At 37.9% G+C, this 12,133-nt stretch overlaps 1 protein-coding gene across 2 annotated transcripts; it reads left to right on the top strand.

Moving 5' to 3' along the window:
• Nucleotides 1-7,496: 7,496 nt before the first annotated feature.
• On the top strand, nt 7,497-9,980 carry IZUMO3 (IZUMO family member 3). 2 transcript variants are annotated; one of them, XM_036262126.1, is made up of 7 exons: nt 7,497-7,728; nt 7,866-7,940; nt 8,089-8,178; nt 8,380-8,397; nt 8,808-8,888; nt 9,470-9,560; nt 9,842-9,980. In XM_036262126.1, exons 1-7 carry the CDS (start codon nt 7,497-7,499, stop codon nt 9,978-9,980), a joined length of 726 nt encoding a protein of 241 aa, XP_036118019.1. The 2 variants fall into 2 exon arrangements, with proteins under 2 accessions (XP_036118019.1, XP_036118020.1); XM_036262127.1 differs by lacking the exon at nt 8,380-8,397.
• Nucleotides 9,981-12,133: the final 2,153 nt, after the last annotated feature.

Raw genomic sequence — 12,133 nt, 5'->3', positions numbered from 1 at the left:
GCATCTCTGAACATAATAATGCAGGCTTTTCTTGAGAATTAAATATGGTGTTGTGCTGCAAGGTCACGCATTTATTAACACTACTCTCAGATATACAAAGGAGATATCACTTCTTCACATTCTGTAATTAATCTGAGCTTTCTCTGGACACCTTACTTCTCACCTCTCTGGGAAGACGACAAAGCAACATCAGTACAATATGATAAACTCAGTCCCACTCAATAATTTTAAAACTTTCTTTGGATAACTAAATTCCTTTCGGGAGAATAATCATTTCATGTCCTTCCCCCTCCCTGCTTCTTTTCAAAATGGAATATAAAAATGGGGAGGTGGGGGAGAGGCTATGCTGACTCCTGGGGGCCAAGGGATGCATAGCAGGTAAAGGGAAGATTTCCAGTTCCAGGAGCACTCTCCCAGGAGATATGAGGACTGCTGTCTCACTCCATTGGCCCTAATCTACTGAAACAGAAGGAACTATCAACATTGAATAACTGGGATGCTTGACTTCCCGTGGGCCTAATTAAAATACCTTCCTAGTCACTGAAAAATCAGGCCTGTTTTAACTCACTGGGAGTCCCACAATGGACTCACACTATCTTATCCATCATGCTAAAATGGTGTTAAGTACAGCATAACCACCATGAGCCCTTTCTAGTATTTAAAGCCCCACCCTTTTCCTCCTGAGTGAACTAATCTGTGAATTTCTTCTGATGTGTGTTCCCTTGCATGACATTTTTTTTTTCCATTTTGGGGATATTTGTTTTATTTTTTGACAATGTGTTGGTATCTTCTAAGGTGAGGTTGATACCACCCGATCTCTGCCCCTGGCTGTGGTGCTGGTAGGGTAATTCTGCATGAAGAGAACTTTGGGCCTGCTTTCTACTTCCTCGGGCTCCAGGGGCCTTTCCTGACAGTTGGACCCCTTCCGTGTCTAGGGGCTGGATGCAGAAGTTTCTTTCGCTGGCTGGAGGTGTTCTACCCAGCTTTCAGACAGGTACCCTTTACCTAAAGTTCTGATGCTACAAGTTTGATGGCAAGTTCCCAATCAGATCCTGACTTCACTACACAGCTTGCCTGGCAGCCTTCCACCCCACATGGGAACACTGTCCCAGGAGCGTCTTCTAGTAGGTAATCCTGACATGCTGGTAACTGTTGTAGCCTTCAGAGCTCCTGAAGAATGCAGGGCCAAAGCTCCTCTTCCCTCACTATTTCTTTTGACCTATTTAACTTATCTACTATATATCCCCTCCTGGAACCCTCCTCCGGAAAGCAGAGGCTGTAGCACACATCTTCCATTTCTCCTTTCTCTTCGTTCTTCCCACAGTCTCTACCGATGGAACTGGCTTTTCTTTCAGTTTTATTTCTTATCAGATTAAGATTCCTTCAGAGTCTTTCAGGCTCCAAACTAATATGGCTTTTTCGAAAGAATGAGTAGAATGTGGAAAAAGAAGTTAGCTTAATGACAATGGGGCATAAGTGGACAGGTATGTAGAAATTGTTAAAATTATCCTGTGAAGTATCTGGCATATACTAACTACTTCAACATTTATAACTGTGAGCATTGTGCTGCCTGGACAGATAGTTTATAACATGGCCAATAAACAAGTAATGGCTTCCTAGTCTCAGATTACGGTCAGGAAAGGGCTTAATCTCATAGGAACTACAAGAGGTACCTGGGTTATTTGTCAACCCCTCAGGGCATACTGTTAGGTGATAGCCATGGGAAGCCATGTGGTAGGGCTCAGCTGGAACAAACAACCCCCAGGAAAAGAGATTGTAAGAAGCGTGAGCCTTTGAGATCCTTCGTTATGTTTTGTGTGGATCTGGGAAGCACATCTTCCATAAAATAGGGTCAATAATTATAAGAAGCTTTTTGTTGTTTATGAAACTTGTTCCTCCGATTTAAAAAAAGTTTTTTTAATTTATTGGAGTGACATTGATTAAAAAATGTTATATAGGCTTCAGATGTACAATTCTATAATACATCACCTGTATGTTGTATTGTGTTTTTGCCACCCAAAGTCAAGTCTCCTTCCATCACCATTTATCCCTTCTTTAACCTTTCAACCCCCCCACTCCCACCCCACCATCCAGCCTTCCCTCTGGTAATCACCATACTACTGTCTGTCTATGAATTTGTTTGTTTGTTTTTTGCTTAATCCCATCACCTTTTACACCCAGATCCCAACCACCCTCCCCTCTAATAGCTGTCAGTCTGATTTCTGTATTTATGAGTCTGTTTCTATTTTGTTTGTTTATTTTGTTCATTAGATTCCACATATAAGTGAAACCATATGGTACTTATCTTTCTCTGACTGGTTTATTTCACTTAGCATAATACTCTCAAGGTCCATCCATGCTGTCCCAAAGGGTAAAATTTTCTTCTTTTCACAGCAGAGTAGCATTCCATTGTGTGAATAGATCACAGTTTTTTTTTTATCCATTCATCTACTGATGGGTACTTGGTATGCTTACAAGTCTTGGATATTGCAAATAATTCTGCAATGAACATAGCAGTGCATATATTCTTTCAAATTAGTATTTTAGGTTTCCTCAGATATATTTTCAGAAGTAGAATTCCTGGGTCATAAGACAGTTTAATTTTTAATTTTTTGAGGTAACTCCACACTGTTGTCCACAGTGGCTGCACCAGTCTGCAAATTTTGAATACTTAAGCCCTTATCAGATGTATCATTGGTGAATATATTCTCCCATTCATTGGATTGTCTTTTCAGTGTGTTGATGGTATCCTTTGCTGTGCAAAAACTTTTTAGTTTGATGTAGTACCATTTGATTATTTTCTCTGTTGTTTCCCTTGCCTGAGGAGATATATTGACAAAAATATTCCTATGAGAAAACTCTATGATTTTAGGGCTCATTTTTTCTTGTAATATTTTTATTGTTTTGAGTCTACATTTTTCTTTAATCTATTTTGAATTTATTCTTGTGTATGGTGTAAGAAGGTGGAATTGTTTCTTCTTTCACACATATCTGTCCAATTTTCCCAACATCATTTATTGAATAGAGTATCTTTACTCCATTGTATGTTTTTGCCTCCTTTGTCAAATATTAATTGGCAATAAAGGTGTAGGTTTATTTTTGGGCTCTCTATTGTTTCATTTTTCTCTATGTCTGTTTTTATGCTGGTGCCATACTGTTCCAATTACTATGGCTTTGTAGTATAGTCTGATATAAGGTACATTATTACTCCAACTTTGTTCTTCTTTCATAAGATTGCTGTGCTTATTTGGCTTCTTTTGTGGTTCCATATACATTTTTTGAATATTTGTTCTAGTTCTGTGAAATACACCATTGGTGTCTTGATTGAATTATATTGTCTCTATAGATGGCTTTGGGTAGTATGGACATTTTAATGATGTTAATTCTTCCTATTCATGAACACAGTATAGGCTTCCACTTATTTCTTCTTCAGTTTCTTTCTTTAGTGCCATAATTTTCTGAATACAGGTCTTTTATATCTTTGGTTAAATTTATTCCAAGGTATTTTTTAATGAAATTATAAGTGTGATTTTTTTTTTAAAGTTTTCATTTTTGATAGTTCATTATTGGTATATAAACTGCAACTGGCCTGGCCAGTGTGGCTCAGTGATTGAGTGTTGACCCATGCATCAGGAGGTTACTGGTTCAATTCCTGGTCAGGGCACATGCCCAGGTTGTGGGCCCAATCCTCCAGTTGGGGACATGCAAGAGGTGGCCAATCGATGTTCTCTCTCATTGATGTTTCCATCTCTTTCTCCTTCTCCCTTTCTCTCTCTCTAATAATCAATAAAGAAAAAAATGTTTTTAATGCAACTAATTTCTGGATATTTATTTTGTATTCTGCTAATTTACTGAATTCATTTATTAGTTCTAGTAGTTTTGTGGTGGAATCTTTAGGGTTCTCTATGTACAACGTCATGTCATCTGTAAATAATGACAGTTTTATTTTCTCCCTTTCAATTTGGATGCTTTTTATTTCTTCTTGTCTGATTGCTGTGGCTAGGATTTTTAGTCAAATGCTGAATAAGAGAAGTGAAAGCAGACATTCCTGTCGTGTTCCTGACCTTGAGGGAAACACTTTTAGGTTTTGCCCATTGAGTATGATGTTGGTTGCGGGTTTGTCATCTATGGCCTATATTATGTTGAGGTACATTCTCTCTATTTCTACTTTGACGTGAGTTTTTATCATAAATGGGTACTAGATTTTATCAAATGCTTTTTATGCATCTACTGATATGATCATATGATTTTTATCCTTCATTTTGTTTATGTAGTGTATCATGTTTATTATTTGCAGATATTGAACCAACCTTCTATCCTTAGAATAAATCCCACTTGATCATGGCGTATGATCTTTTTAATATATTGCTAGATATGGTTTGCTAATATTTTGAGGAGGATTTTAACATCTATCTTCATCTGGGGTATTGGCCTATAATTTTCTTTCTTTGTACTATCCCTATCTGATTTTGGAGTTAGGATAATGCTGGCCTCATAAAATGAGCTTGGAAATTTTCCCACTCTTACAGTTTTCAGAATAGTTTGAGAAGGATATGTTTTAGTTCTTTGGTTTATTTTTTCTTTGTTTCTTGTTTTTTAATTTTTTTTTTTCCGTCATTTATTTTAGAGACAGAGGAAGGGAGAGAGAGATAGAAACATCAATGAGAGAGAACATTGATTGGCCGCCTCCTACATGCCCCCCACTAAGGATTGGGCCCACAACCTGGGCATGGGTCCTGACTGGGAATCAAACTGGTGACCTTTTGGTACATGGGTTGACATTCAACCACTGAACCACACCAGCCAGATTGTTTTAGTTCTTTGAAATTTTGATAAAATTCATCTGTGAAGCCAGTTTGGTCCAGGACTTTTGTGTGTCAGGAATTTTTAATTACTGCTTCAATTTCATTAGTTATAATTGATCTGTTCAGATTTCTGATTCTTCCTGATTTAGTTTAGAAAGATGATATGTTTCTAAGTAATTATTCATTTCATCCATAATTTGTCTGCATATTATTGTTCACAATGTTTTGTTATAATCCCTGTATTTCTGTGGAGTCAGTTATTATTTCTCTTTCATTTCTGATTTTATTTATTTGGGTCCACTCTGTTTTTTCTTGATGATTCTGGTTGTGCTTCAGATTTTAAATCTAAATACATTATATGAGCCATTTTCAACCATTTTTATCTTATGTCACTCATAAACTAATTACTAAAATTCTGCAACACACCCAAAATTTTATTATATTTTTTGCCAATCTGACAAGAAACAAAACAAAAAACAGGTATAATTTTGATTCATTCACAGAGGATGGCTATTGTGTTGACTGTTGTAATTTTTTATTTCTATATGACAATCTAAGGAAAAAGAGGTCAATGCTCCCTGACTAAACAGTTAAGTATTGCATATTTTAAAAATTCTTGTGGCACACTGGTTGAAAATCACTGCAAAATATGATCTGTAACAAAGGCCAAACACTACAAACAACTAATTCTAGGCCTTATAAAGGGGACTTTAATTGTTATGACTGTCTAATTTTTTTAAAACAAAAACATATGCAAGACTCCCATGAATATCTTATCTGTGTAAGAACTACAAATAAGTGAACATATATCTGGGATAATATTATCAGTGCATCTTCTACTATATATCTCTTATACCATTTTAAGCTACTCTACAGATTCACAGTGACTATAAATTATATCCCTTCCATGCCAGTCCAAACCAAACATCAGCATAATCAATAACAGAGTTGGCTGTTAGTCTTTTGACTCCCACACAAGCATTCTTTTTATGTTGTCCTATCTGGAATAAAGGTACTAGTGTTAACTAGAAAATATCTCATCTGTAATGTATATTTCTCTATAAAACAATTTTTTCTTACACCTACCTGCCATATTTCTTAGCCTCCTTAGTCTCCAACATTGGTCTCCGGAGTTAACTTAATCCCATTATCATTTGCCTTTAGACCTCAGCATGTGAAAGTCTTTTGGGGTAGCATCTAAAGATGAGATCATCTAGCCAGAGAAAATAAAATCAGAGCAGAGAGGCACTGATTTTGCAACATCAAATAATTTGAATTCTACCCCCTGCCAATCTTCTGATTTATCAAATTCCAGGAGATTATGTTTTGTATTATCCTAGAAATTTTTGAGAGGCAATGTTAGAAGTATATAGAGTCTGAATTCAAACAGACATGAGTTTGAATCCTGATTTCATAACTAAGAAATTATTTGACAAGGAGGATTGTTTCACATCTCAACGTCTTAGTTTCTTCTCTATAAAATGGAGATAATCTCTCCAAGTACTGCTATGCCATGAGAACTTGCAATAATCTATTGAAGTGTTTAGGACATATCTGGCACATGATAGGCACAGAATTAGTGGTAGCTCTTTTAGCTTCTCTCACAACCTTCCACTCTATGACTCCCATGTCTTAGGTCCAAATTCTATCACCAACCTTTTAGGATTTCCTAGTTTCTAGGAGGGTTTGTCAGTTTCTTGGAGTCCATAGCCATACAAGCAATATATTAGAAAAGAGGTAACTAATGCTCTAAACATCTGCAAAATAGCCTTAATTTCTTCAAATAACAAAGAACAGTATTATTCAAAGAGCCTTAAATGAAAGTAAACACGTTTATTTGCCCACCTTCCATGTAGGTAGCCTAAGAGGTCAGCCCATGATAACTGTGATTATTTTTTTATATGTCACATACTTCAATATTTTCAAGATGAGCCTGCTAAAGTACCCTGAGTATTACTAGATTTTTTACTCATCATATATCCATCCATTGTTGTTTCTAGTCTCCTTGCTCCAGACTCTTTATAAGAAGAATTATATAAAAGGTTTATTTAACATGGCTGGAAAAATCATCCTACAAACAAATGTGGTCTAGCCTAAATTTCTCAAAAATTATCAATTATTTCAAAATTATTCTTGCCAATGATATCAATTATATACAGACACCTACTGCTAATTTTCAATGATACTACTAACATCCGGGACTAGGACCCCAAGCAACTCAACATTCTGGGCTTTTCTTATGTCCTCTATAGAAGCAGAGCTTTGGTTAAGCAGTCTCTGATGGTCTATGTATTTCTTCCTTGAGATACTACCCCAATGGTCAGGAAGGATGTGGGAATATACTAAGGACACAGTAAGGGAGAGACTTGACAAAAAAGTCTGGGATACCACCCTGCGTGGAACTCTGCGTGTATGAGCTCAAGACTGTCTTTGTGTTCTATACTCAGAACTCGGGTATCTGCTCCCCAGATGGCAGTTCCTTCTCTTGGGAATGAAGAATCAAGCCAGAAAACAAATAGAAAATCCAAAGGGAAATAAAATTGCCTACAAGTGGGATGAAAATGGAGGGGAAGGTGGAGTCAAACTATCCAGGACAAAGCTCTTATTCCTGGATTTTTGAAGGAAAGGGAACTAGGTGAACTGGTTGCCAAGACAACCTGCTACTGGGGCAAGGACGATTGTGGCAAGGAAATGAGAGACCTATGGTTGTTCCTGCTCCTGCCTTTGTCCCTGGCAACCTTCCATGGAGTCCAAGGCTGCTTGGAATGTGACCCCGAATTTATAAAGGATATTAAGTCCTTGTTGGAAAAGTTGGTACCCTCAGAAGTCCCTGGCCGAACTCAACTGCTTGAATGGCAGTTGAAAAAGATGGTCAATATAAGCTTCAAGGTCTCCCACGGAAACAAGATGCTTCGGGTATTGGGTGAGGGAAGCTTGAGTCCCTCCGACTGTTGAGGGTTAAAGGGAGAAGGGAGGCAGGGAAGAAAGTACCTGGGTTCACCTAATATCCTCCACCGATACCATTATTCCTCCACATGTCAGTTTACTTCTCTTTTCTAGCTGTTCAAAAGGCTATCTCTTTGAGAACGTGGCTGAAGGATGAACTTCATAAAGTGGGCAGTAAAACATGGAAAGGTGAGGTACTGTTTCAATGTTCAAAGATTGTATTGCCCAAGGAAATATGAGGAAAGTTCGCTGGGGAAAACAAGGCAAACCAATCAGGATTAAACCCTGAAGGGAATGGCCACCCTTATTTTCTGATGTCCCTTCCACCCCCTCTTAGGTGTCTTCATCCTTCAAGGCGACCTTCTCGATATCCGCCAAAACCTGGAATCCAGACTGCAAGAAACATTAAAGCACTTCTCTGAAGTTGGTAATGAAAGACGTCCAGCTAACAACACAGAAGTTATGTGAAAGGAATAGGGAGGGAGGGGTGAGGGGAGGAATGAGTGACTCAGAACAGGTGGAGGGGTGGCTGGAGCTTAACAGGAACCGGATAAAGACTACTTGGGTATAAATATGACAAACTCAATTTTGATTCTAAGCTCATTAGAACTGTTTGATTCTCTTTTAGCTTGTTCTGAAGATTGTGGTGAGTAGAGTACATGTGACACCTTGAGGCTTGAGCCCATTCTCCCGTCCCCTTTGCTCTCTATGACCCGATCCCTCCAGCTTGTCCCACTGAGAACCCAATTCCTAGAGCTGAGCTTCCAAGAAGCAATGTGAATGATACCTGAAAACAAAACCTAGCTTATGAGATCCTAGATGCCTTGCAGAGTTTGGAGGTGCTCAGAGGCCTCCTAAAGTATAGTTTACAACCCATAGCACCCGGGTAAACTAAGGTTTCATTTTTCCCACTTCTTCCTCTGAGATCTGGCTTAATTTACAGAAGGTTTGACCCATCAGAAACTTGATTGCTAGGGGAAGGAGAAATTCACAGATGCCCGGGGAGAGGACACTCCATGCCACGCCCCGCTCCAACTGCCTTCCTGTCTTCTTCAGTGACGACGGAAGGCCCTGTCCTGGACTGCTGGCGCTGCCACCGCATCACCGCCCAGTGCTTCCAAGGAGAGTATTGTGAAGGTAACAAAGATCGCCGCGTGGCATGTTGAGGGATCCGTGGTCAAAGTGATGAGCCATTCATTGGTTTATTCAACAAATATTTGTCGAGCATCTTCTATGCAGGCCATGCTAATGTTACAAATAAAAGCTAAGATGTTGGGCAAAATGTGTCTATCAGTATGAATTACTAGGCACTGGGTCAACTTAAGGACTGAGAAATACAAGGTCTGGACTAAAGGCAGAGAAGTTAGGCTAGCAGCAGTAAGGGCAAAAGTTTCAGAGAGACAGAGAGTCTACGGATAATAAAGATCGCAGTGATCAGGAAACTGTGATGGAAATGATGAACAGAGCAAACAGTTTGAGGTAAAAAGGAATATTCTATGATGCATAAAGTTCTTTTGGTTATTTTTCTTCTCCAAACCTTTTTTTTTTACTTTATTTTTATTGTGTACATTATTACAGAGGTCCCCATCCTGCCCCCCTTGCCCACCTCCCACTTCTTCCCCACACTTCCTCTGGCCATCACCACACTGTTGTCTGTATCTATGGGTTATGCATATATGTTCTTCAGTTAATCAACTCACTTTTTTACCCCCTTTCAGAAGAGGATCCAAGGCAGCCTGAGAATCAAGAAATCACACTATTTCTGATACTGATAGCGGAATTTGTAATATTGGGAAGTGCTTTGTTACTGTGAGTTTTACTCCCTCCAGACAAACATTCCTTTGGCAAAGAGACTACCCAGTCTTCCCCCTCTTTCTATTTCAAACTTTGGGATATGATACTGACAGGAAGAAAGTGAATGGAAGTTTGATGGGATGAAAGTTGAAAAGGGAAATTAGGAGGTGCAATGAAGTTTGAGGAAAACATTTAAAAAGTTATCTAGAAAAGGAAGAAGAAAACAATTGTACAATTATTTTAGAGAGTTGGGCCACTGATATTGAAGTTGGAATTATCTTGTTTCTCTACTCTAGACTCCATATTTGTGTTACCCATCGGAGGAAAATAAAAGCAGCACGGAGGTCATTAGAGACATACTTGGACATGAAACTTGAAAAATTAATGGAGATCACAGATGAGAAGGAGAAGGAAGATTCTGGAATAGAAAAATAAATATGGACAGAGACAGGAGATCTTTCAAGATTCTCTAAAGTATTGACTCAGTGTAGAAAACTGGAAATTAAGTTCTTTTGTGGTCATAAAATCATAGTATTTTAAAACTGAAATAGAACTTAGAGTTTCTCTAGAAAAGATCTTCATCGAATCCTGAGGTAACAGAAGCAATGACAGGGCAAATGATTGGCCCAGAGTCCTGCAGAAAGTAACACTGCTATGTTGCAACACATATTTAAAAAATGATACTCTGTATGATTTAATAAAAAAATACACCGTTGGTAACTCTCATTAATGGCTATAATTAGAATAACTTTAAACTGATAAAGCTGTGTTTATTTCTATCTTTTCATTTTGTTACAGTTTTCATATTTCTCATTAGGCTTAATGTGGACCATTTTCTTGATAATACATAACACTTAATCTTCATCATGGTATCATACACACACATCGCAATGTCCAAAATATAAATTCTGAGTAGTTGAGGTTTGATCATGGGAATTCCCCTAATTCTATGCTCCATGACTGAATTGTATATTAATTTCTGATGGTTTCAGTTGTTTCTATTGAACACTTTTTTGTGTATAGTACCTTTAATTGGTGCTTTATGTCTATTATCTAATTTAATTTTTTTTTTTTTTAAATCTTCACCCAAGGACATTTTTTGATATTTTGTTCAGATAGAGTGGGAGGGAGGGAGAGAGAGAGAGAGGAAAAACATCGATGTGAAAGGGACACATTGAGTGGTTGCCACCCACACAACCCAACAGGGCCGGGGACAAACTGCAACCGAGGTACGCGCCCCTAGCGGGAACTGAACCCAGGTCTCTCTGGACCTCAGGCCGACGCTCTAACCGCTGAGCAAAACCGCCCAGGGCTCTAATTGAATTTTTGCAACAGTCTTCTAAGTAATATTGTTATCATCTCCATGTTAGAGATGAGGAAACAGAAAATATCTAACTCAAGGTCACATTGCTACTAACCTAGGCTGTGACAAACTCATCTGGTGGCTGACCTTTGCTTATCCAAACCATCTGATAGGTACTGACAGCTATAGACATGGACACGGTAGCTAGATTAATGAAAAGAGAATAAAAGTGGGTTTATTGTCATAAATATTCTTGACTACAGATAGTAGTGGCAAAGTCTAGAATAAAATGGAAACCTGGTTCCATCTAAAATATATGAACTTTCCACTCAATCTTGTTTCCTTTTTTTCTGGAAGCTTATTTCAAAAGATAAACACCACAGTATGGCAGCCGAGAAACAGTTTCAGAAGTCTTGCTTCACTGGTGGGTAGAATCGTTTGAAAATCTTTCACCCCTCTAGCTCTCTGAGTGCTTGCTTGTTGTTACTGCTATGCTAATGAAATATTGAGCAAATGAACTTCATGTTAAATATTCCCAAAAAAGAGTATTGTTAATAACTACCATTTCCCATGATTTAAAGCTGTTCTCACCCCAAAAAACCTTGAGATTTATTTATTTCATTCATAGTTTTAATTAAATTATTGTCTGTATAGTGTTTTATTCATCATTGTAAATAATTACATAAATAGGATAACATACTTGCTAAGTTTTGTGTTTCTCTGTTGGCTTTAGTGCAACCTTTTAAATTTTTTGTCTCATCAATTTATCATCCCCTCCCCACTCTTACTCCAATCTCATTGTTCCACTCTAGAAAATCCAGGTGAACAAGTTAGGATATAGCTTTCATTACTTTAGCAAAAACTAACTAGTTATAAGTTAACTTATAACACACAGTCAAATATATTTACCTCTGCAATTAAAAAATTATGCACACTTAATGTATATTGATTTTTGCACCTCCTTTGTGGAAATTATTTTAATTGTTGACTGCGCACGAGTTAACTTGTGTTTTCATGCCCAAACGTTGTTGACCAATCATGAGGTAACTCCTGTTTGCACTTGTATTAGCTATTTCAATTTTTGAAACTCAGGGTAATATAGGATTATTGTATTTGTGACTCTTTGCCCTGAGGGTCCAAGTTTGAAAAACAGCACCCTGGTCTATATTCTCACGCAGACTCTTTCTCTTTTGACTTCTCCGGGTGTGAGACCACAAAACTGAAGGTACGGTGAACAAAAACAATCATTGTGGAGCCGTCTACACTTGGACTATCTTCTAACCGC

This window comes from Molossus molossus, unplaced genomic scaffold, assembly GCF_014108415.1.
Source record: "Molossus molossus isolate mMolMol1 unplaced genomic scaffold, mMolMol1.p scaffold_m16_p_14, whole genome shotgun sequence".
NCBI lineage: Eukaryota > Metazoa > Chordata > Mammalia > Chiroptera > Molossidae > Molossus > Molossus molossus.
The sequence above is the reverse complement of the archived record's forward strand: the minus strand, read 5'-3'. Positions and strand labels throughout refer to the sequence as shown.